A 25,172-nucleotide genomic window follows, 5' to 3' on the forward strand; every position below is an offset into this window, starting at 1 on the left:
GAGCAAGAAAGAAAGTGCAAGCACCCCCCCGAGCCCCCCAGGCCGGCTGCAACCTTTTAAAACACGCGCGCCGCTTCGCAGCTGTCTCCTGAAGCCGAACGCGGAAGTTAGCGTTTGGCTTCAGGAGACAGCTCCTTGGCGCTTGTATCTCGAATTTGGGCTTGTAAGTAGAACAAAAATATCTCTCCCCTCCCAGCTCTTATCTCGAGTTGCTCTTAAGTAGAGCAGCTCTTATGTCGGGGTTCCACTGTAATGTATAAGAAACAATAATGGATTGATCTGTGATAAATAACACAGACCTGAGGATAAGAAAATATAGCTATTTCATGTGCTAGATTTATTTCAGATAGAGGATTCCAGATGGTAGAGATATTTGACTCTGCCCTTCAAAAATTAACTTTTGGCATTGGGTTTGTGGAATATAGATGGGTGAATCTGTCAGCTCCATTGTGTTGTGGATTCTTTGTTCCATTGATTTAACAGTTTCAAATGTCCCATTTCCATATTAGGTATTTTTAAAAGCTGGAATCAAAATTGGTATTTTATTTTTAAAGGCATGCAATCATTTTGCAATTTGAGCTTCTAAAGTGTGTATTTCCATACAGTAATTGTTTTCCCCCTAATTACTGGTGTTTCCGCACATAGCCGCCCCGAGTCTACGGAGAGGGGCGGCATACAAATCTAATAAATAAATAAAAATAAAAATACTGGCATTTTTGGTACTTTCCCCTTTTTATAAATCGATAAGCTATGCAAAATTCTGAGAAATTGATACTTCAAAGAAAGTTTCAGCTTGTCTCTTAATGCAGAATTAAGTTCATAATTAAATGTGGACCAGGTGATTTCTCCATCCATCCTTACTGTGAAACAGCTGTCACTCCTGGATTGATCTTTTCGTCCTTCATGTGGCAGAGTAAGATTGACCTATGATAAGGGTGGACTGAATGTAGATGGAAGTTTACTTCAGATTAGCTGTTGGGTGGGGGTCTGAAATCCTTGATTTAGATGGTTTGTTTCCTAAATTAGGGAGCAAGTAGGAGGTGTGTCTGAGAATTTAAAATGTTTTGCAGTGCTATGCCTATATTTTTGAGCCCTTGTACAGCTCTTTTCTTTGTTTAACAAATTTAAGAGTTGGAATGAAAAAAGCACAGTGTTTAACATTCCCTATAATTACATGGCTGTTTGAGACAGCCAGGGCAAATATGGCAATTTAACTGCAAATGAAAGGATATGGAGTGTTTGCATGTAATATCCATTCTTTTTTTAAATCAAGTCATGCTTAATTTAATGGAAAAGTTTACCCCAGATAAAAAATACCTACTTTAAAATGAAATCTGCAGACGACAGTAAGATATGTGTTTGTCTACATAATCATTATTTGAAAATGAATCCGTAAGCCTCCGGCAGACATCTCAAATCCCCAAATTTCTATGCAGAACAACTTCCAATGCAAAACATTATTCATCATTTGCATTGATTTATTCAAAAGTATGAGTCTTCGGAGAGGGGCGGCATACAAATCTAAGTAATAAATAAATGCAAATATTCAGCACAGACCTATCTGAAAGTTAATATGCAAGAAATGATGATTTTCTATCCAAACGAGCATGGATATTTGCATAGCAGTTAGAATCACATTATATGGACGATTCTAGTCACTTGTAATCTCCTAGTAATTTGTGTGTATCTGAGAGTAAACAACAAACAGCATACAGGCAGTCCTCGACTTTCAGCAGTTCATTTAGTGACCGTTCAAGGTCAACAATGGTACTTAAAGGTCGTAAAATATGGGGCAAAATTCATTTAACAACAATTTCGCTTAAAGCAACAAAACTTTTAAGACTCAATTGTGGTCATAAGTTGAGGACCTGCCTGCTATGTATTTAACTGGAGCAGGGCTTACTTTTGATAAAATCTTTACAAGTGTATAGAAAGAGGCAGACAGAAATTATTGGATTTGGTTTACAATTGCTCTTTTTCATAGTTCTAGAAATCTATGGGTGTGTAGATTGCTGTTTGTTTGCATGGGTAAATATTTTGGATAATGATCCTGTATGATGTAAAAATGAACGGGTTACACTTGCCTTGTTTGTGCTGCTTTTCTTTTGCTGTTATTGTTGAGGAAATAATCTAAAATAGCAAGTGGAAATGTGATTTCCACCCATGATTAAATATTACAAATTGTCTTTCTGATTTAAGTGGTCTCAATAAAAGCACTCCCCCCTTGCCTGGAAGTCTGATTATTTAATAATTCACCCTGGTGGGAATTGTATAAAGGAATTTGATACCGTAGATTTAAGTTTAGGTTTTCCCTCTAATAAGGTATGGACTCTAAGAAATAAGAAACCTTTTGGATCAGTTTGCTCCAGCATCCTAGACCAGAGGTCCCCAAACTTGGCAACTTTGTGGACTTTAACTCCCAGAATTTTGAGAGTTGAAGTCCACACGTCTTAAACATGCCAAGTTTGAAGACCTCTGCTCTAGACAAATGCAGATAGCTTCAGGATGCTTCCAAGCAGAGCTATTTGCAAAAAAAAGAAAGAAAAAAACACTGGAAAAAAAGAGATTTCTGGTTAAATACAATCCTGATCCTGAATTGTCCATCTTGAAATTCTTGCCCTCTTCCAAATATGCCCATCCCTGCTATGAATAATATACTCCTCTGTGTTTTTTTGCCACTTACATACTTGTAAGTCCAAGATCTGATTCTCTATATGAAAAAAAGAAAGGAGAAAACTAAGCTGTGGTGAACATTGACAGTTGATGCATACATTATTTTGCTTGGATCATTTCAGTGCTTTTATGCTTTGGTATCTTACATGGGAATATAATTGATATAAGCTGTAGAACTTGGCACCTTTCTCTCCATGTTGTCACTTTGGTTTATATTTTGCCTTTCGACTGAGCACTGAAGGCTGTTCGGTTGAATTACCTGTGAGATTCTGTTAATGGATTGCTACATTGATCTTCCTTGTTAGTGTTATTTATGCCTGCTATAATTCACAATCAATGTGCAGCAATCTGCATATGTGGTTGCTTATCAAAACAGAACTATCCATCTAAAACACAGCACGCATGCTGCTACTGAATGCTGGAAAGAAGAGCATTAGCTTAATTGTATTGGATTTCTGTCTTCACTTCTTCCCTGGAACGCTTTAAAAGGCTGGCCTTAAACTTTAAGAAAGCCAGTTTGGTGTCAATGCTAAAGGCACAAGGTTAGAAACTGGGAATCCTTAACCCCACATTAGGAACTAAGCCAGCTGGGTGGGACTTTGGACCAGTCCCTTTTTGTGAGCCCTGGGAGAAGAAGGCAAGAGAAAATCACTTCTAAAAAAATCACTTCTAAAATGGTGCAAAGAAAACATTTTCAAGACGTCTGCAGTCGCCCAAGATCCAAGTCTGACATGGAGGCACCAAGTACACCAAGTATATATATATTAAGGGTTTTAAATTGTTTTAATCATTGGATTTGTACTGTTTTGTTGTGAGCTGCTCTGAGTCTTCGGAGAGGGGCGGCATACAAATCTAATAAATAATATTAATAATAATAAAACTCCCTGGAACTCAAACTCAACCCAGACAAGACGGAGTGGCTGTGGGTCTTGCCTCCCAAGGACAATTCCACCTGTCCGTCCATTACCCTGGGGGGAGAATCATTGACCCCCTCAGAGAGGGTTCGCAACTTGGGCGTCCTCCTCAATCCACAGCTCACATTAGAGAAACACCTTACAGCTGTGGCGAGGGGGGCGTTCGCCCAGGTTTGCCTGGTGCACCAGTTGCGGCCCTATTTGGACCAGGAGTCACTGCTCACAGTCACTCATGCCCTCATCACCTCGAGGCTCGACTACTGTAATGCTCTCTACATGGGGCTACCTTTGAAAAGTGTTCGGAAACTTCAGATCGCGCAGAATGCAGCTGCGAGAGCAATCACGGGCTTTCCCAAATATGCCCATGTTACACCAACACTCCGCAGTCTGATTGGTTGCCGATCAGTTTCCGGTCACAATTCAAAGTGTTGGTTATGACCTATAAAGCCCTTCATGACATATTTAAAACCTCAGGGACCGCCTTCTGCTGCACGAATCCCAGCGACCAGTTAGGTCCCACAGAGTGGGTCTTCTCCGGGTCCCGTCAACCAAACAATGTCGCTTGGCGGGACCCAGGGGAAGAGCCTTCTCTGTGGCCCCTGGCCCTCTGGAACCAACTCCCCCCAGAGATTAGAATTGCCCCCACCCTCCTTGCCTTTCGTAAGCTGCTTAAAACCCACCTCTGCCACCAGGCATGGGGGAACTGAGATACACTTTCCCCTAGGCCTTTACCATTTTATGCATGGTATGTCTGTATGTATGATTGGTTTTTATATAATGGGTTTTAACTGTTTTTAGTATTGGATTATACTGTTTTGTTACTGTTGTTAGCCGCCCCGAGTCTGTGGAGAGGGGCGGCATACAAATCCAATAAATAAATAAATATTTAAAACCATAAATTGTTTAGGACCACCGAATTTTCTCTGAATACTTTCCTTCTGGTTGAACTTGCTGCTTAGCTGTGTTAAGTCAACCAGTGAGAACAAGAAGCGTAAGCCTCATTCAAATGTTATAGTTAAATCATGTTCTGCTTTGGCTCAGCATGTTTTAACACTTTAGTTTTTAAAAAGGGGGTGGCTTATTTAGCTTAATTTTATGTAACAAATAGACCCCTGAACCTAATCACTGGTACCTATGATGATAGTGCTAAATTTAAAGAATATAATTTTAAATTGAATATCCAAAGTTGTGTAACATTGGAAAGATGTTTCAGCTTATCAATTTCAACCAGCTTCTAAATTTCACTTTCTTGTGTAAATGAATTAAGGTGCATTTCACACTGTTCCCTCCATGGATGGTGTGTATCCACTATTTTAAAAATGCATGAGGTTTATTTTCTATATACTTCTGAGTTATTTTAGAGTAGAAAGCTTGAGATAACAAAAGCCTACTTTTAAAAAGAGGATCTTATAAGCTTAATGAGAGTAGCAGAGATCTGAAGGTCCAGAAGTGTTGAAGTTGTCATAGAGGAAACAGAGATCTAGCTTTACAAGAAAGTCAGACTGTAAAAAAATGCAGAATTTGGGGTTCCGTTAGGAAACCTGTACATTTATATTTATTATAAGGGTGAAATCCATGGATGTAAATACCAGAAAACAAACAATTGCTTCCGCCCCCCCGCCCCCCAAAAATAAAGATGACCCAAAATTCACACAGGGGGAGCCCTTTTTTATGCTCAAGACTCTTCACCAGTTCCAATTTTTCTGCTATTTGTTGTGTTGAATCAATTCCTGAGTCAGTTTTCTTTAGCTTCCAAAGCACGTTTCATTTCTAGTATAAAAGAAAGAAAGGACTGTATTAAAATGATGTAGAGGTTCTTATATTGCAATTGGATGTTATAATTCAGATATTTGAATTGTTTTCCTCCATGAGTGGAACAAATTATTTATTAACCAAATTTATATGGCTTCCTGTCTCAAGGAAAGTGAACTCTAATAGCATATAACAATCCAATATCCTTGACTTATGACCAGCTACTTAGTGAGCATTCGTAGTTGTTTTTGTTGTTGTTGTTGTTGTTGTTATTATTATTATTATTATTATTTTTTAAATTAGATTTGTATGCCACCCCTCTCCATAGACTCGGGGCGGCTAACAACAGTAATAAACAGCATGTAACAAATCTAATGTTTAAAATAATTAAAAAACCCTTATTAAAACCAAACATACACACAAACATACCATGCATAAATTGTATAGGCCTAGGGGGAAAAAGGTAGTTCAGTTCCCCAAAGCCTGACGACAGAAGTGGGTTTGAGAAGCTTACGAAAGGCAAGGAGGGTGGGGGCAATTCTGATCTCTGGGGGGGAGCTGGTTCCAGAGAGTCGGGGCCGCCACAGAGAAGGCTTTTCCCTTGGGTCCCGGCTGATGACATTGTTTAGTCAGCGGGACTTGGAGAAGGCCAATTCTGTGAGACCTAACTGGTCGCTGGGATTCATGCGGCAGAAGACGGTTCTGGAGATATTCTGGTCCGATGCCATGAAGGGCTTTATAGGTCATAACTAACACTTTGAATTGTGACCAGAAACTGATCAGCACCCAATGCAGACTGCGGAGTGTTGGTGTAACATGGGCATACCTGGGGAAGCCCATGATTGCTCTCGCAGCTGCATTCTGCACGATCTGAAGTTTCCGAACACTCTTCAAAGGTAGCCCCATGTAGAGAGCATTGCAGTAGTCGAGCCTCGAGGCGATGAGGGCATGAGTTAGAAAGGATCCCTCACAAAAGGTCTTTATGGCCCAAGTACTAACAGGCGCCAGCCCCTGCAGTCTCGTGACTGCATTTTGGGCATTTGGCAACCAACTGCAATTTACGACATTTTTACTGAAAACCAAAGTTTTCTTCTGGCTTTTGGCAAAAGCTCCCAGCAAAGTAGATTTGCTTAATGACTTCAGTGATTGGTTTAGCAGCCACCACAAAAATATATATATAAAATGCCACCCTGAGGTTTTGGAGAAGGGCAGCATACAAATCTAATAAACAAACAAATAAATAAGTCAGTCAGTCAATCATGTGGGAAATAAATGATTCCATCCCCAGCCCTCCCATGGAGTTTTAGAAAGTGTTATTGCATAAGATTTCTCCTTCCCACTTTCAAGGAAAGAAAATTCTTTCCACAAAAGTGGGAGAACTTGTGAGGCCTATCCAATAACAGTAAGTGTTGATTAAAACAATACCTTGGCTTATATTTAAAAAGGTGCATCGTTTTGTGTTATCTCCCAGTGGAAAGTTTTGCAGAGCTCTGGAATGGAGCAGCCAAAGAGGCTGCAGAGTATTGGAGCCACAATTTACATGGTTACCTTCTGCTCTCTTGGAACAAAAGAAGGTACAGATAGAAGACACTCAGCTGATTAAGGGCGTCATTGTGGATAAAGACTTCAGCCATCCACAGATGCCTAAAGAAGTTAAAGATGCTAAAATTGCAATACTGACCTGTCCATTTGAACCTCCTAAACCCAAAACTAAGCATAAACTCGATGTTACATGTGTGGATGACTTCAAGGCATTGCAGAAGTATGAGAAAGAGAAATTTGATGAGATGGTGAAACAGATCAAAGATACTGGTGCAAACTTAACAGAACAAAATTCTTTATTGACCAGATGTGATTGGATACCCAAGAAATTTGTCTTTGGTGCATATGCTCTCAGTGTACATAAAAGAAAAGACACATTTGTCAAGAATCAAGAGGTACAACACTTAATGATTGTCATAGGGTTAAGCAATCAGGAAACAATATAAATCTTAAGGATACAAGCAACAAGTTTATTTTATTTTTATTTATTTATTTTATTTATTGGATTTGTATGCCGCCCCTCTCCGTTACCGTCATGTCCCATCAAAATAATGCACCTTGAGAATGAACTGGAGTATATAGAAATATATACTGTATATATACTCAAAAAATATATATTTTGCGCAGTAAAAAATAAATACCCCAAGAAACCAGCAGAGTTCAGCACAGCTTTCAGGGAATGTTACTTACCAGCTTCATTCTCAAGATGGAGCAAATTCTCATTGCCATTGGAATTATGCTTTGGCTGTGCTAGCTGCAGCCCAGCAAGGAGGGTCATAAAATCGACAACAGTGTCTATGCTTTCTTTGTTGGGTGAAATATCCTTGAGAGTACTTAGCACACTCAGTCTACTGAAAGATTTGACCTCCGAGATGTTGGCCCGCAGGAAGAGCAAGATGATGTTGAGATCATTAAATGGGCAAGTCAGCATTTTCTTGCTGAGGAGATCAAATGCCGGCAGCATTTCATAAATGGACAGAAGCCGCTTGTCCCACTGGCACAGCTGAAGCAGGTGGTAAAGGACCACTGGGCCCAGAAGGACGTATACAGACCCAAGGCAGATGCTGGTAACTTGGAAAACGGAGAAGGAAACCAGCTTGCAAGGAATCCAGTCTGGGACATCTGATTCTTCCAGAAGCCCTGCCTTGATTGAACATCTGAATTTATCGTGGAAAAAGACCTGCAGGTGACAGTATCCCAAGTAGATGCAGCTGACAGCCAGAAGAAAGAGGAGGAAGAGATTCCTCAATACGTAAATGATGATCAAGTAATGGGAACGTTGCTTGCAAGCCAGGTACCTCTCCAGGAGAGGGAACTCAAAGTATCTCTCGCTGCGAGCCCTTGGAGGGGGAAAACAAATAAAAATAAGGACAAAATAGAACTGTGCTACTTTTTCCATGTTGGATTTAAAAGCTACCACAACCCAGAAGAGGACCATCCTGGAGATTAAGGAGGAATAACCCAGGGGAAATCGCCACTGCTGTGCAAGAACGCAGGGAGAAATTTACAATGCAATGCTTTCCTGAGGTTTTGCAAGTGAAAATTCTGGGAATTTAGCATGCAGATCACACATCCACCTGTCACTTACAGGTCAAGCTCCTCCCAGAAATCCTCTGGGTCCTCTTCTGACTGCTGGAGCTTCACCATGTATTGAACTAAGCGGATGGAACGGTTGTAGGATTTATCCAGTTCATCAATGATGAAGAACAAGTCGCAGTTGAGTGAGGGGGCAGCTGCATACTTCCACAGCAGATAAGGCAGGTACATGGCAACCGCGATGACCAGTAAAGAATATGGGAAGACCTAGAAGAAGAGAATGAGCACTGTGGTCAGTGGAAGGGTAGAACAGTGTTTCTCAACGTTGGTCACTTTAAGAGGGGTGGACTTCAAGTCCCAGAATTCCCCAGCCAGCTGTTGGAGTCCACCCCTCTTGAAGTGGCCAATGTTGAGATAAATAGACTACTATAAATTATGCCCTGAGATCCACATAGCGTGCACTCAAAACGGAGGGTCGCCTTCTCCACCCCAATACCTTGAAGACCCAAAGGGAACGGGATGCAGCATCTCTTGCAGGTTCAGTATTGTAGCGAAACAAGGAGTCCCAACACACGGCATCAACAAAATGAGACTGCTCTGCTGTGAAGTTGCTAGGAGAGAAGCAACTGATTTGGGATCCTGTCATAGGAAGAGAACCATATTCATCTCCATCCAAACACAGCAACATCCATCAACATCCAACATAATAAAAACAGAGAAATTCTCTGCTATGTTTTGAACCACCTCCAGCAAGGACGGTCTGTGCCCAACCTTAATCCCTCTAGGACAGTGATTTTCAACCTTTTTGAGCCACGGCACCTTTTTTACATTTACAAAATCCTGGGGCACACCACTAACGAAAATAACATTTACCTCCAGGATTAGAAATCAGGACCATGGGGATGAATAGCAGCTTCACCTACTCGCCGCGGCCACACAATGACAAGTGCGCGACAGCCCAAGCGGGGACCTCCGGGTGTGGATGAGAGGCGGCCTGCTATTGGTTCATCGCTAGTGGTTGGGATGAATCCTAGAAAGTGATTGGTCAGTGAGCGTTCCCTGTGCCTCCACTCTTCCTGTCACTGATAGCTGGAGGGATTGTGAGGGGAATGTTTATGTTCGGATGGAGGCGGCTGGCGGCGGGCCGGATAAATGGCCTCCGTGGGCCGTAGTTTGGGGACCCATGTTTAATTTCCCCACGGCACACCTGACCATGTCTCACGGCACACTAGTGTGCCGCGGCACACTGGTTGAAAAACACTGCTCTAGGACAGTATTCGGCATCAAACTGATCCCCACTTTTTAAAAAACTAAGAAATTAGTCCCATTATGCTGTCCCTGCTGTGACGGTTGTAAGCTCTTTTTGTTCATCTCTGTAGGCTGGGTGTGCTAAAAAAAAAATCCCTAAAAATATTTTACAAGCTTTCAGGCAAGCCAAAGAGAGAAATAAGTTTTGTTTATTCCATCTGGATCGACTGAACCTCACAGAGACATTCTTTTCCAGAAATAAATTCCTGAGGCAGGCTGTGAATTGCAGCCATGAAACCTCATCTAACCAATGTCAGATTTGTACAAAGCCACACACAGATCATCCTGTTTCGGGTACATGCTATCAAACAAGACACCGTTGCTTCTGGAATGGGTACCTTTGCAGCCTCCCTCATTCAGCATAATGCTGGTTATTCTGAATGAAACCCCCCTCCCCGTGTTTAATGGGGCTTGTATCCAAGGAAAAATACCTAGAATTGCAGCTTCTAAACTTAATGGGAGTTATTTTGAGAAAGAAACATCTGGATATATTCCAGTGTCTCTTTTCCAAGATGCATGTATGGATTCAGCCCTTGCATCGCAAAGGATAGCAGTGACGGTTTGAAGGCCATCCAATGAACTTCATTGGCTGGATTTCTCTAGGCTACTCCGACTTGGATCTTCTCTAATCCGTTGTAACTGTCATCTCAGAACTTCCCTTTGCAATCGGCTACCCCCTACTGCAGTGAAACCTGTAAATGGAGTAAGTGTCTCTGAAATATCTAATTTTTCCTACATAAAAGCATCACTCAGGCTGATGACTGACATGTTTTCTTCATCGCTGTCTGCTAAAAGTAAAATGTCTAATTTTAAAGTTCAGAGATTTCATATTTTACATATTAAAATGGTAAGGTGTGGTTTGAATGCCCTTTGTAGTTCAGCACCATATTTATTGAAGTCCCACAGTGAATCCAGAGAGGGCCAATTCAAGGTTTCAGATATGAAACTCCTGGGTTGATTTTGCAGATGCTAAATTCAATATCAAAGTCTATTTCAAGTTAGCATACTGAGCCTTGCAGTAAACTCATTTTTAAAAAGAAGAATGAAGTTTTCTTCCCTCCCCGTCTGCTGGCATTTTCCCTTGAGAAACAACATAGTCAACTCCCCCACCCCTCTTCAAAGAATAATAAATTGACCTACCGGTAGAGAATTCCTGGGCAAACATGAGAGACACCAAGAAAAGCGGCAGCCCCACTGTGACAAACTTCATGATGCGATCGCATGGCAGCTCCAAGTGAAGCCCTTTTGCCCTGGACCTGTTTGGGTCTGGAAGCAGTGCATCCGAGAGCATGTAATTGCCAGCCGTGTGTGCAATCGACATGGTTCTGTTCTAAAGGGGCCAAGCATGCACACACAGAGGAGATGGCTTCACCAAGGTCTCAGCTACATCTAAAGCGGGAGGTGGCTTGCCGATGGATGCCTTAGCTTTTCTCCATGGGGAATTAAGCATCAGGCAGTTTGTAAATGACCAACTTGGCTGTTTGCTAAACAAAATGATAATTACAGGGCAACCTGTTCTTTGCAACTACCCTTAGCCCAGAAATAGAGCTGTTGAGTTGGGTATGCAGTGATTGGTAAGGACTCCACTGTATCTGGCCAACCACAAGCTTAACACGGCAAGGCTGGGCCATGTGGTTTTATCTCCCTCTTTCATAAGCAGATGTTATTTCTAGCCACCACTGGTAAAGAGGTAGGCCAGTGTATTCGGTTTTCAGATCCAGCAATTTCCAGGGGGTGGGGTGGGATATCAAATGGCTGGCCAGCAGTTCATATTTTCAAAAGTGAAGGTGGGGGAGAGAAACACACCCAGGACACCTAAGAATTCTGTTTTTGTGCTTTAGCGATGTATTTGCTATAAAACTAGAGGATTCTGAAACTTCAAGAATTTCAATGCATTCCCCCCCCCCCCTTCTCTCAACCTTTCCATCAAATTAAATACAGCCCAGTTCTAAAAACATAGTTATGAGGATCCACAACTTGCATGTGGCCATCGGACAAATTGCTGCTTCTCCTAAATCATATTGCTTGAATTGGTGGCAAAACCAATTCCCAGCAATGTGATTTTCCTTGCTAAAATAAGAAGCAAAATAACATGTTAAATCCCCAAAGCTTAACATATGGGAAGATTCCGAGCAACCTCAGATAGTTTTTGTGAGTTAATGCACATTTTAAGCACACTACAATTGAGAAGGTAATCTTTCTCACATACAGTGATCCCCCGAGTTTCGCGATCCCGATCATTGCGAAACGCTATATCGTGATTTTTCCACCCGATGACGTCACTCCCTTCCTTTCTCATCTTTCTTTCTCTATCTTGCTTCTTCCTCTCTCACTCTCTTCCTCCCTCTCTCATCTCTTTCTTTCCTTCTCTCTCTTTCTCTATCTCTCCCCCTCTTGTTCTCGAGCGGCAAGCGAGCAGCCGGGCGGGCAGGCGAACAGGCAAGCGGCAAGCGAGCAGCCGGGCGAACGGGCAAGCGGCAAGCGAGCGGCCGGGCGAGCGGGTGACGGGCAAACGGCAAGCGATCTTGGGGTTTCCCCTTTGCCTGGGCGGCGGGAAGACCCAGGGAAGGTTCCTTCGGTCGCCCACCAGCTGATCTGCTCGGCAGCGCGGCAGCAGCGAGGAGCCGAAGATGGGGTTTCCCCGTTGCCTGGGCAACGGGGAAACCCCATCTTCGGCTCCTCGCTGCTGCCGCGCTGCGGAGCAGATCAGCTGGTGGGCGGCCGAAGGAACCTTCCCTGGGTCTTCCCCGGGTCTTCCCCGCCCCCCACACGCAAACTCCACCAACTACGCATGTGCGGCCATGGAAAAAGGGGCGCGCATGCGCAGATGGTGTTTTTACTTCCGCACCACTACATCCCGAAATATCGATTATCGCGAGGGGTCTTGGAACGGAACCCTCGCGATAATCGGGGGATCACTGTATACCCTGTCTTCCCCCTCCATATTATCCCAGTTAAAATCCTGTCAGTTTAGCCATTCCATACATCTGAGGAAGTGAGGTGTAATTCACAATAGTTTAGTGCAGTGGCTGAATTCACATGTGTAGCTTTCTAGGTAGATCAAGACAACCAATTTTCTTTACACACAAATCAGTATTCGGTTTTCCCCCTGAAATAGTTCTGATTTTTATATAGGCCTAATCCTTTAATAAAGTTTCTTTAATGGAGTGTCAACATATTTTTGCAGTCAATACAGTCAAGCCCTGTATGTTATTTTAATTTTTGTAAGAACCATTCTAAATTATTCTAATAATGCGAGATCCCATTGCAGAAGATCAAAATATTATTGCTGCCATATACAGTATAGGCAAAGCCACCCTTTAGAATGAAAAATGGGCACCTTTGGGAAAAGATTGTTAATCGCTTTTAAGAAACCACATTCCAAAATTCGCTGATAGTTCTGAAATTTGGTATTCTCCAATATTATGCATTTATCCCATATTCCAGAATTTCTGTAATAAAATGCCATTTACACTTCTAATGGCTATCAGTCATGAGGTTAAATCAGTGTTTCCCAACCTTGGCAACTTGAAGCTATCTGGACTTCAACTCCCAGAATTCCCCAGCCAGCAAAGGTTGGGAAACACTGGGTTAAATAATGGGATTTGAAAGTTACCTTCTATCTCTAGATTTGTAACCCTAAATAGCACCACATGGTGTTTTACTCTAATTAAAAAAGAGTAATCAAAAGCAAATAAGATGGTAGTGGACTTGGTTTGCAGTTTTTGTAATGTAATTCTGCTGTATTCATAATACATTATGCCCAAAATGCGGGAATCAAAAAGATACCAGAAATAAGTCTGTAGACAGATTCTACATCATTTTACTGATTTATTTCCAATTCCCAGTGTATGTGCATATCCCATGCACCCAAATTGACTATTTTGTTTAAAACGTAGCAGGAAACATGGGGATTGTGGCTCATTCGCATTCACACAATACAAAAGAAACATATGTTAAAATTATTTTTGTGAAGGGGTGAATTTCAAGACATTTAACAGGCAAAAATTGTTTATTAAGACTTGCCAATTAGCAAATGTTTGCACTTAAAAATGTCTTATTTATTTATTCGATGTTTATGCCGCCCTTCTCCTTAGACTCAGGGCGACTTACAACATGTTAGCAATAGCACTTTTTAACAGAGCCAGCATATTGCCCCCACAATCCAAGTCCTCATTTTACCCACCTCGGAAGGATGGAAGGCTGAGTCAACCTTGAGCCGGTGATGAGATTTGAACCGCTGACCTTCAGATCTAGTCAGCTTCAGTGGCCTGCAGTACAGCACTCTATCTGCTGCGCCACCCCATCTTCCCAAAATAGGCCCTGGTCTTCAGCAAGCTGGCCTAGCAAGCCCTAAATGCTAATGAAAGTTGTCTTCCCTTAGTTTAGGGTTGTGCTTTCTTTCATTATCCAAAACCACTTATCAAAAAGACCCAATGTAAGTCAAACATGTTAGCCCAATTTAAATGTCCCCGTTGTAATTGGGTAATGGGTTTGTGTGATATTACCAATAAAAAAAAACACTTCCATTCAATTTTGGGTGGACTATTTTTTAAGGAATGTGATGACCAAAAAAAATCCAGTGAATGTAAAACAAGATTGGCTTGTTGTAACTGGCAATTGAAAGGACAATAGAAAGAAAAAGCAACGTTTCAGTGATGCATTAAAACCATCCATGTTTGAGAGCATGTAAGACATTTTGTTTAGGCTGTTTATTTGTCGTCTTTACAATTCCTTTATCATAAGAGCCATGGTGGGCGCAGTGGTTAGATTGCAGCATTGCAGGCTACTTCTGCTGACTGCCAGCAGCCTGCAATTTGGCAGTTCGAATCTCACCAGGCTCAAAGTTTACTCAGCCTTCTGTCCTTCTGTGGTCAGAAAAATTAGGATTGTTGGGGGCAATAGGCTGACTCTGCAAATTGCTTAGACATGGCTATGAAGATCTGTGAAGTGGAATATACTGTATTTTTAGAGTATAAGACGCATGACACCATGGTCTTTCGAGGCTGAAGAATGCCAATGCAAGACGCATATTAGTTTTTGGGGAGGAAAACAAGAAAAAATAAATCTGCCTCGGTCTACCAGCATCCATTGGTATTCATCTGGCTAGCTTCCTTGCAACAAACAGCCTGGTCAGTTTCAGCACGTTATCTAAGCCTGATTTAGCATGATCAGCTGATTGTGGTTTGATCAGCCTCCTGGAATATCGCCAATCGGCTGTTCCAGGCATCGCCACAGCCAATCACTGCCTCCCCACATCCTATTTTCAGCCTCTGCATACCCCATTTTTGGCCTTGTGCATCACACTTTCAGCCAGTTCCAGGCAACAGGGATCGCCAGAGCACATTGCCACCGATCACCGCTTTCTGCCTCCAACATCACGTTTTCGTCCTTTTCTTACACCCCATTATTGGCCTCTGCACGTCGCATTTTCGGCAGGTTCCTGGCGGTGGGAATTCCGGCCACAAATGCAACACATGGAGGCCAAAAACGGGTGTGTGGAGGCTGAAAATACAACACGCAGCGGTGGCGATCAGCGGTGATGTGCTGTGATGATCCCCCAACCTGGAACGGGTCTAAAATGGAGCCTGCTGAAATCGAAAACGCAACGAGCGGATGCTGAAAATGGGCAGAGTGGGGGCTGGTAGAAAGATGGGGCTTCGGTAACATTCAGTGTATAAGACACACAATCTTCACCCACTTTTGGGGGTGGGGTGTATCTTATACTCCGAAAAGTATGGTAAGTCTAAGTTCTATTGCCTAAACTTCCAGCGTCAGGGAAGTGTGATCTTTGTCCTCTCCAGCTGCCATTCGGAATTGATAACACTGGGTTGCACAGATCAGTAGTCAGACTTGGGATAAAGAAGCTTCGTGTTCTATTGCAGTTGCAAGAGAAAGTTGTGGTTGACTTTCCTAAGGCTGTTCTGTAACCTCATGGCAGAAGCGAGATGTGAACCAAGAACAGGAATCTAGGGAGAGGGGCGGCATACAAATCTAATAAATAATAATAATAACTCCCCAATTCATAGCTCCATCAATTATTGAATTCCTAATCATAACGAACCTCTGAGTGTTCCTCTCCTCTCCTGAATACAGTGATACCTCTACTTAAGAATGCCTCTACTTAAGAACTTCTCTAGATAAGAACCGGGTGTTCAATATTTTTTGCCTCTTCTTAAGAACCATTTTCTACTTAAGAACCCAAGCCCGGAAAAATTTCCCTGGAAATTTGAGAGCGGCACGAAGGCCTGGCCAGTTTCCTGCCATTCCCCCTTGGGCTTTTCTGGGATGCCAGAGGAGCCTTTCAGTGGTGCTTAAGGAGGCTTTGACAGTCCGGAGCAAACATTTTCTTCCTCTGGGCGCTTGGAGAGGGAATAAACCTCTGCCAGTGCCCAGAGAAAAGAAACACTCCCTTCGCTCTGGGCAGCGACTGTCCTCCTCCTCTTCTTCTTTGTCCTCCTCCTTCTACCCAAATTCCGAGCTTTTATTTTTTATTTGCTTTTACATTGATTCCTATGGGAAAAATTGCTTCTACTTACAAACTTTTCTACTTAAGAACCTGGTCATGGGACGAATTAAGTTCTTAAGTAGAGGTGCCACTGTACCTCTTATTACAGTTACATCACATTCATTCAGCACAGGCCACATCTTTTATTTAAGTAGACCACCTAACTTTGTTTGGCTGAGCACTCGGTATATGTGGACTCTCAAATACTGAAAAAATGTATCCAACTAACGTATTGCAGGAATGACGGCTTATATAAACACTATGAATCCTTCCAAATCTCCCAACTTCTGATAGCATATAGGCACTGGGAGATCTGTGCCCGTTACTTGGTTCCATTTTCAGCTGCTAGGTAGAATGATTTCCCCTGAAAGGTTGCAAGCTTTCAGAGAAGCATATGTTGTGATTCCACAGCTGAGGACATCTGGTTCTGGATTATTTCCCCTGTCATGGGATCCTCCCATGGCTTTATAAAGTCAGGAAAAGGAGTGCCATTAACAAACTAGCATAGCTAATCAGTCTCAGGGTTTTTTTGTTCGGATTTTGGAAACTCTAACTTTAGCCGTGTTAAGGAGCGCTGGAAGAAGACGGGTGGCTTGCAAAATAAGTGGATTTTCTGCTCTTCATTGCCGTTTATCGGAGGCAGGGTGAGCTCACAGGCATGTAGGTGGAGAGGGAGGTAACGGGTTTTGACTTGTTCCAAACCCAGTTTCTTCAGTGTACCTAGAGAAAGTTTCTATATGTGCATAAAAAAAGAAGAGAAACAATGATTCACTAAGCATTTCTAATTGAGTCCAACAAAATACTATTCGACAATCCTAACAACCCTGAAGTCCATTTCACCCTACCGTCTTCTTGGATTATAGTTCATGGCCATATCCACCCGGGTTCCTCTTTTTTTAAAAAAATATTTTTTATTACATAAAACATACATTATATATAACGTATAGTGGAGCAACAGTCGCTCCTCTCAAAGTAGAAGTCATCTTTATATTTTTCATAAGTAAAAAAGAAAAATAAATAAACTAACTTTATCATTAATTATAAAATACTTGGATATATCAATTGTAAGATAATAAATAAATAAAAATCCTAAAACATTTTAAAATATATAGAAATTTTAAAATTATGACTTGAAATAAACTATGAAGAAAGAAAAAAAAGAGAAATGGTAGAAGAGGAAAGAAGGAATTTATCTTTATGTTGTTAATAATCACTGTCTAATACAATATAACTACTAAGGATAAATATATTTAAAATAATCTAAAAATAAGGTTATCTCTATTTCTTTGTATCCCACCAGATATACCTTTTGCCAAACCTCATAAAATTCCGATTCTTCTTGATTTTTCAACCTTCTTGCCATCATGTCAAGCTCAGCACATTCTAAGACTTTCTTAAATATATCAGTTTCTTTTGGGGTCTCAAGGTCTTTCCATTGTTGAGCAAAAGCTATCCTAGTTGCTACTAAAATGTGGATTATTAAATAATATATGTCTTTTTTGTATTTCTTATTTGAAATGCCTAATAAAAAGAATTCTGGTGTTTTCTTAATTTCTTGCTGGGTTATTTCTTTTAGCCATTTCCTCTTAATACCCCTCTTACCTGTGGTGCTAGCTTGCTCCAGTGAGAATACTTGTGATCCCCAAGGATTGGGCAACCTAAGCCATAAGCCAAATGGACTCTGATTTGATGCTTCACTCCTGCATAACAAACAATGTATGGGGGGAAAATAAGAGGCATAACCATTAAATATATTTCATTGGTTCTGGTCAGGTTGCATAAAATGACTTTCATATACATTTACATATACATAAGCTTCATTTGATCCAAACAGCTTGATATCCAAATTTTAGAAAGAAAAAAAAGGCAGAAAGGGATATTAATATTTTAATAGTACAATGTCTTCCCTTAAGGGACATGCCAAGTATACAGATATTTTTCTTGCACCAGGCAGTTTTGCTTACTACTTTGACCTTAAGTGTTATACTAGAATAATAGTCTTTATGTTTACTTATTTCCTGTTTTCCTCAATTCTTCAATGCTTTTTGTAATATCTACTGTTAGCATCCCACACTGGGCTTATAACCAATGTCAGAATCCTAAATTTAAAACAGAGTATATGTGGCAGTGGTGGTAATTCACCCATTAACCCAGACTAATATAAGTAGAGTATAAATATTATTTACAATATTTTTTTTTTTTTGAAAATATACTTTATTTATTTACAAATATAATTAAAAACAAGAAGAGGGGTTGGGGGGAGGGGGACAGAACGAAGGGTTGGGGGTGAGGTAGAGTGGGAAGGGGGGGGGGGAAATTCAAAAACAAAACAATAATATTTACAATATTATATACAAACCAGACATCAGAATATACATATAGCTTCTAACCAATAATATTCTTCTTCAGAACACACAGTTCTATATGCATATATAATTCTACAATATTTCTCTCCTGCAGAACACAGTTCTATATAATACCGTAAGTACTACTTACATACATAATAGATAGACCAACATTTAGTACAGAGTATAATCACACAGACAAAACAGAGTGAGATCAGGGAGCAAGAGCAATAGAGCAATAGCAAGCATTAACAACAATAACAGCAATAACAGAGAGAGACACATCTGACTCCTTTTTATAGCTAATTGCAACACTAGCCCTTAAAGCAACATTATGCTAATTCTCCAATATACATTGCTGGTTAGTTCATATATTGACAAACCCAACCGGTGGGGTACACAGTACTGACATCTACCATTTTATTTATTGTTGTAATGATGCAAATCTTTGATTATTGCATACACCAAAAAATAATTAAGGTTTCAATCCGATAGCATTTAATTTAGATGCAGTGGGGAAAAACAAGATGATTTTAAAAAGGTCAGATTTTCAGATGCTTGAGAAGGTTTATGGATATTGACTTGATGCTTATTAACACCAATAGTTAAAGAACAGGATAGGCAATGGGAAGCATCAAAGAAAGGGGCATGTAATTGCTTACCTGTGACTGGTTCCAATTCAAGGAGAGAACAAGTGGACCAGTTGCTTAATACACGATACCGGGTCACCGCCAAGTGAGCATCTTTGTTCCGGCGCACTTTGTGCAACTTTTTGTCTTCTAAAGATAGACGATAATTTGGCGCAAGTGTCATCTAAGCCAAAAATATACATGACTCAAAATCAATTCTTCATAACATCCAAACAACAATTGGACAACAGTTGAGAAGATTAATAGATTACATAGAATGAAGAAAACTGTTGAATTGCTCCACTGGTAATTCAGAACATCCAAACTTACATCATAAGAACTGTGAGCTTTTAGAGGCCAACACTCCCTCTCAATTTCAAGCAGGCCCACCAATTATACATAAATATTACATGTATAATAGGAAAGCCAGTTTGGTGAGCGGTGAAAGCATCGGGATAAAAACTAAGGGCCTTGAGAGTTCTATTCCTACTTTAGGCATGAAACCAAATGAGGGATCTTGGATCAGTCACTCTTCAGCCCTAAGATGAAGGGCATGGCAAAGCACATTATCTGGAAGACTACAAAGACTTGTCAAGCCAGTTGCTAAGAATCAAGACTGATTCGAAGGCATTAACTCCTCCCTAAGTAAAGCACTCCACAACTTAGTGCAATTATGGTACAGTAATGATACTTAGGCAACAAATTGTTCAGCATTTATTTCAGGAACTGGTATCCATATTGGTGAAGATGCTGGTAAATTCCCCAAATTGAGGGTGTTAATCCTAAATCTGCCTAAATGCTCTCCAGTAAGCAATAACTAAAACAGAGGTCTCCAAGTGAAATGCTCTGGCCAGAACTGGCAAGTCTCTGCTGCCAGGTATACTCACTTTGAAATGCGACTGATGGCTCTTCACTTCTTTCTCCACAATGGGAATGTCCACCAGCCCCTCTTCTGGCTCTGGATTTCCAATACAAATTGCCCTATGAAAACAACAGGGAGGGATTTCAGTTCTCTCCAATCAACTCTCTCTGCCTGGAGACCAAAGGCTGCTGGGTTCTCCTTATACTATGATTCTTGGCTTACTGAAAGTCAATATTATCAAGTCACAATAACAACTTGCTCGTCATTTGTAAGATTTCTCCTACCAGTATTTCTTTTCCACCTGATGGTTTTTGAACATCTGTTGGACTTGGTGTGCAATCATCTCATCTTTTGCTAAGACCATCACTCCAGTAGTTTCTTTGTCCAGCCTGTGACATAAATGTAGAGGTTCAGCTTTCATGCCATCTAACATCTTGGCCAGTATTGGCAGCACATCTGTAATGCATGTCTTCACTCCAGGGCCACCTGTGAAGCAGAGATAATCTAGGTTAACCTATAAGGCAAAGGCATAAACCCCAGTTTACAAATAACTGTTAAGTTCATTTATTCCACTACGCTAAACAAAACTATTTAACGCTTAACACAAATCACATAATTTCCCAAGCTATGTTTTTAGTTACGCTACAGAATTGCCAAATTTGCACACATCAAACCCAAGTTGGACCAATTTCAGGGGGAAAAAAGTTTTTGGGTTAAGCTACCCGGAAAACATGTATCAATGTCTTGGATGGTCTTTTTATTGCCACTCAATATCTGCATTACCATCAAAACATAAGATACTAAGATAGATGATGAAGTCCAGGTTATTTTATCGCTTTTAATACCAGTCTATGCAGTATACAAAAAGAAAAAAAATGACAGTATTTGCTTAGAGAACCCACAACATAAACCATCTGCCACATAAATAACTAGGAAGTCTGAAGCTACATTCTGAAAGCAAAATAAAACCTAGTTCCACAAGATGAATTCCTACACAGCCTCAGTAACAGATACAAAATTATTTGACTTCTCTGCAGGACATTTATTACCCAGTCTAATACACTGCCGGAAGACCAGCATTACACTTACCACTGCTGGAAGACCAGCATTACACTTACCATGGACAGGAAGTCCGTAAGGCTTGTTTATTACTACAATATTTTTGTTTGAATAGAGGATTCCCTTTTTCAGAACCTTGGCTAGGACGTTAGGATGGAGCTTCTGGAAGCATCGGGTCTGCTGAACATATTCTTGCACTCGCCTCAATACTCGGTCTTTTGGAACCTTTGAATAGAACAAAGGACAAGTCAGGTAGTTTCTTTATTGCTCAGCTTTGGTAGCCACGGCATACAACAAAACAGAAATGCATAAAAGACAAGTGTTTGCTACATAGAAAATACATGTTTTCTTTTTTTGAGAAGGATGAAAATGATGTCTTGATGCAAACACTTTCAAGTCCAGGGTAGCCTAAAATATAAATATTTCTATAAATATAAAATATGAGCAATTTTATTGGAAAGGTGACAGAAATAGGGAGGATAATCAGATATGTGTGTGTATACATGCATAATGTACACTCTCTGTGGATGTATGCATAATGGTTATCTTTTGAGAACTAAATGCAATGAAATTTTCTTTTTAATGTGTTGTGGTTAGCTCTGGTCCAGCTCCTGCCCCAAGGACTGCGGATGTGGGGGAGACATCCACATGCTGCAGGCCTGTTTTGCCCCCGCCCCCGGGTGGAATCTGCTGATGAAGGCTCCTCTGACCAAGAAGGCATGAGTGACAGGGAGGAGGAGAGTGGGGCAGACAGCTCAGAAGGAGATCAATTATCTAGCTCCTCCTTGGATTCAGAACAAGAGTTAATGATACAGCCACGCATGCGGAGAGCGATGCATAGGCAACAACAACTGAGAGATTATTATCAAAGAAAATGAGGCCCCCTGTGGTTGGGTGGGGCTGTGGTAATTAGTGAGGCTGCTATAAATAGCAGCCTGTGGGTTTGGCCATTGTGGAGGATTATCTGATCTTTGTGTTTCGTGCCTGCTTTGCTGCGTTTGACCTTTTGTGTGCTGATTTCCCCCCGCTTTGAAATTAAACCAGAGCAAAGTGTGTTTCACCTTGTGAAAGAAGAAGGACTGTGAATTGCCTCACAGCTGCAAGCTAAGTATCATAGAACTGATAAGGGACTTGTACCAATTACCAGTTTGTTTGGAGACGAGTGCTCTTTGCTATACAAAAAGAGGGTTTAGTTTAAGTGAATTTTCATTATAAAGAACATTGTTTTGAATTTTCAAAGGTGTGTGTGTCTGAAATTTGTACCTGTGAATTTTTGGGAGGAGTCTACCAGAGAGCCCGACAGAACATTAACGTATGCTGATTAGTGTACATTGAAAGCGATAATAAAGTTTTGTTCTATCTATCCAAAGCCATGGTCAGATCACTTTTTGGACAAACTCTTTAAATTGTCTTCCCAACAGAGTTCTTCAAAATGAGGGTAACTCACGTCATTATTTCTGCACCTGAACAAATCTTTCTAGGACAGAGGTCTCCAAGCTTGGCAACTTTTAAGACTTATGGACTTCAACTCCTAGAAAGTTGTCAAGTTTGAAGGTTCTAGGATTTTGCACATCACAAAACTTCCATTGTCGCAACTCACATAGCTGGGAGACCCAGTTAGCTGAATTCTCAGTGCACCAATGCACGCTGGGAAATGTAGTTTCTCCGTGGTGCATGCTGAGAAAATTCCCCCCTCCCACCTCATGATTGCTAGCCAAGCCCACAGATTCACCTCCGGGATCGCTTTTGGCTTCTTCTGTTCCCGCAGCTTCTGCGCCATCTGTTCGGCGGTCACCGAAGCGGCCGCGGCCGGACTGTGGGCAAAACTCCGAGCAGCCGTTCGTAGTAAAGAACAAGGAACATTTTGGGCAGCCATTTTCTTTCCTGCCCATGTGACGTTAGAAAGGGGAGGAATCAACGCTTCCACCACCCGCCCCTTTCTCTCGCGGGCATTCCTCGCGCCTTGCCCGAAGAAGGGCCACCAATCGCGGCGTTCGGGAGAAGATTCCTCTCCTTCCAATGAGACGTAGATCCGATGCTCTATGCCGTCTCTCCCCGCCCAATCACCTACCCGGAGGGGCGGAGCAAAGGTGGACAGGCCAATGAGAAAGAAAGGAGCGGAGCCCTCGCAGCCAATAGCAACGCGCGCCGGCGAGCGAGGTGGGTCTTGTTTTCTTTGGGTTTCAAGAACGGCAGTTGAGCGGCTTTTAACGGTTTTATCGGGCAGGCAGGAAGGCGGCGCGGGCGCGGCGGCGGCCAGGTACTCGTGGCGGGACCGGTCCGGGGAAGCTAGGGAAGCGTCGCGCGGCTCAGCACGTTCGGGAAGGAAGGTTGGGAGAGAGGCCATTGGATTCGGAGCCGGTTAGAAGAAGGGGGAGCGAGGCAAGCGCGAGGCTGAGGAGAAAAGAACGAGACTTTCTGAAGAGTTTAGTCGTTTTTCAAGGGTGGACTTCAACCCTCAGCATGCTGACTGGGGGCGTTCTGGGAGTTGAAGTCCCCACGAAGTGGGCGAGGTTGAGAAAAGTCGCTTTAAATCCCTTTTGTGAATGGGAAAGTTACACATTCGCCGCCTCAGAAGCCCAATTCGGATGGGAGTTTCCGTCGCTGCCTCCGGTGTTAATAAAAAGTGGAGAAGGGCTGCTGAAGACTGCCTGAAAAAGTTTTGATTTATTTATTTATTATTTTGAAATAATTTTATTCGAAGCGGCGGCTTGATAGAGGTGGATCAGAGAATTAGACCGAAATCGATTCGGCGTGGGCTAGAATTTGAAACTCACAACGTTTTGGCTATAAACATTAGCAAAATCTGTTTCTGTATACATATTTTTTTCCATTTGTTACTACCCACAATTAGTGCAGGTTTTAATACCGGTATTTATTATGTTGATGATTCTCTCCCAGGCAAATTCATGAAGAACATTTTGAAGCAGTATTACTTGGTAGAAGCTATTACAGGTATGACAGCCCTCTTTAATTCTTGTAACCAAAATGACATTAGTTTTGTCACATGAAGAAGTTAATTACTGTTTGCAGTTAGGGATATAGTTACTACATTTGAAGACTGCATACTTTCCCTATTTAACTATGGTAATTATATGAAACCTGTAGTCATAAACATTCTAAATCGTGGTTTACTGATTAAATAACCCATCATTGACTTGCTTGGGTAAAAATATATGCTAAATCTTGGTACAGTGATTACATTGTTTAGTTTACACATTATGTTAAGTCACAAAACCAGAAGCCAATTTTGGCTTAGTGTTTTAAACAAAGTAATGGTGTAGGAAAATTACTTATTGAGCCTAATCACAGATGTAAAAGCTTTCTGAAGGGGCTAGATTTATAAATTACAAATTACATAAAATTACACTATTTAACTACTGTGTTGAACAACCCAAGTTGGCTTTGTTTAATTTATATTGCCACCTATTCAACCATGGTGACTCCAGGCAGCTCAAAGACTACATTTAATAAAAACTAAGAAAAATATTCAAATAAATTAATATAGTACAGTATAACAAAATATCAGTTTATAAATAACCTTTTAAACTATTCTAAATGTAATCACTCCTGATATGCTGCGTGTCCCATCTCTGTGGTTGTTTATTTTTAACTAATTTTGTACAATCTCAAAAGGAAACTTGCAGCCTATTATTGTATAGCCATATAAACTATTTCAGGTGCCATAAATACAGTGGTACCTCTAGATACGAGCTGCTCCACATGCGACTATTGCAAGTTACGAGCCGCGACGCGAGCGAAATTTCTGTTCAACACCCGAGCTGAAATTCGGGATACGAGCCGAGCTTCCGCTAGTTGGCGCAAGAATCTCCTTGCTTCCGGTTATCTTGGCGCGAAAAACAAAGTCTCATCTAGGTCGTGTCAGTGTTTAGAGCGTAAGTTAAGTTTAAAGTTAAGAAATTTTAAAGTTTAAGAAAGTTTACAAGTTAAGAAAGTGTATTTTTTTACAGCCGCACTTGTCTGTCGCCAAAGAATGGTTACTGTACCGTGTTTTATACATTTTCTTATTGAATTTTGTACATT

The 25,172-nt window shown here is 41.3% G+C and overlaps 3 protein-coding genes across 4 annotated transcripts in view; 1 reads left to right on the forward strand and 2 right to left on the reverse strand.

Annotated features, from left to right (window-relative positions):
• Positions 1-5,303: 5,303 nt before the first annotated feature.
• On the reverse strand, positions 5,304-11,046 carry PANX3 (pannexin 3). The gene is made up of 5 exons (XM_070765302.1): positions 10,866-11,046; positions 8,914-9,056; positions 8,470-8,684; positions 7,572-8,221; positions 5,304-5,357 (listed from the first exon to the last, which is right to left on the reverse strand). Exons 1-5 carry the CDS (start codon positions 11,044-11,046, stop codon positions 5,323-5,325), a joined length of 1,224 nt encoding a protein of 407 aa, XP_070621403.1. The 3' UTR covers positions 5,304-5,322.
• A 5,314-nt stretch (positions 11,047-16,360) lies between these two features.
• On the reverse strand, positions 16,361-23,098 carry RPUSD4 (RNA pseudouridine synthase D4). Its single transcript, XM_070765527.1, has 7 exons — positions 22,861-23,098; positions 21,188-21,353; positions 20,354-20,555; positions 20,095-20,188; positions 19,241-19,391; positions 17,836-17,933; positions 16,361-16,966 (listed from the first exon to the last, which is right to left on the reverse strand). Exons 1-7 carry the CDS (start codon positions 23,002-23,004, stop codon positions 16,742-16,744), a joined length of 1,080 nt encoding a protein of 359 aa, XP_070621628.1. The 5' UTR covers positions 23,005-23,098; the 3' UTR covers positions 16,361-16,741.
• A 192-nt stretch (positions 23,099-23,290) lies between these two features.
• DDX25 (DEAD-box helicase 25) overlaps positions 23,291-25,172 on the forward strand; it is a 37,260-nt gene continuing 35,378 nt past the window's right edge. For both annotated transcript variants that reach the window (XM_070765525.1, XM_070765526.1), the window contains exons 1-2: positions 23,291-23,388; positions 24,030-24,083. The gene's annotated coding sequence lies outside the window, so the exon portion shown is untranslated. The remainder of the gene's footprint in view (positions 23,389-24,029; positions 24,084-25,172) is intronic.

The sequence above is a fragment of the Erythrolamprus reginae genome, chromosome 12 (assembly GCF_031021105.1).
Source record: "Erythrolamprus reginae isolate rEryReg1 chromosome 12, rEryReg1.hap1, whole genome shotgun sequence".
NCBI classification, from domain to species: Eukaryota; Metazoa; Chordata; class Lepidosauria; order Squamata; family Dipsadidae; genus Erythrolamprus; species Erythrolamprus reginae.

Bases quoted from the DNA above. Each gene is read 5' to 3' on its own strand.
- PANX3 (XM_070765302.1), bottom strand. From the start codon at position 11,046: ATGTCGATTGCACACACGGCTGGCAATTACATGCTCTCGGATGCACTG. The intron at 9,057-10,865 runs GTAGGTCAATTT...TTCCTATGACAG, and splicing joins TGCCCAGGAATTCTCTACCG to GATCCCAAATCAGTTGCTTC. The intron at 8,222-8,469 runs GTAAGTGACAGG...TCCCCCTCCAAG, and splicing joins TTCTGGGAGGAGCTTGACCT to GGCTCGCAGCGAGAGATACT.
- RPUSD4 (XM_070765527.1), bottom strand. From the start codon at position 23,004: ATGGCTGCCCAAAATGTTCCTTGTTCTTTACTACGAACGGCTGCTCGG. The intron at 20,189-20,353 runs GTAGGAGAAATC...TTGTTTTCATAG, and splicing joins CAGGTGGAAAAGAAATACTG to GGCAATTTGTATTGGAAATC. The intron at 19,392-20,094 runs GTGAGTATACCT...TTTTTGGCTTAG, and splicing joins GCCATCAGTCGCATTTCAAA to ATGACACTTGCGCCAAATTA.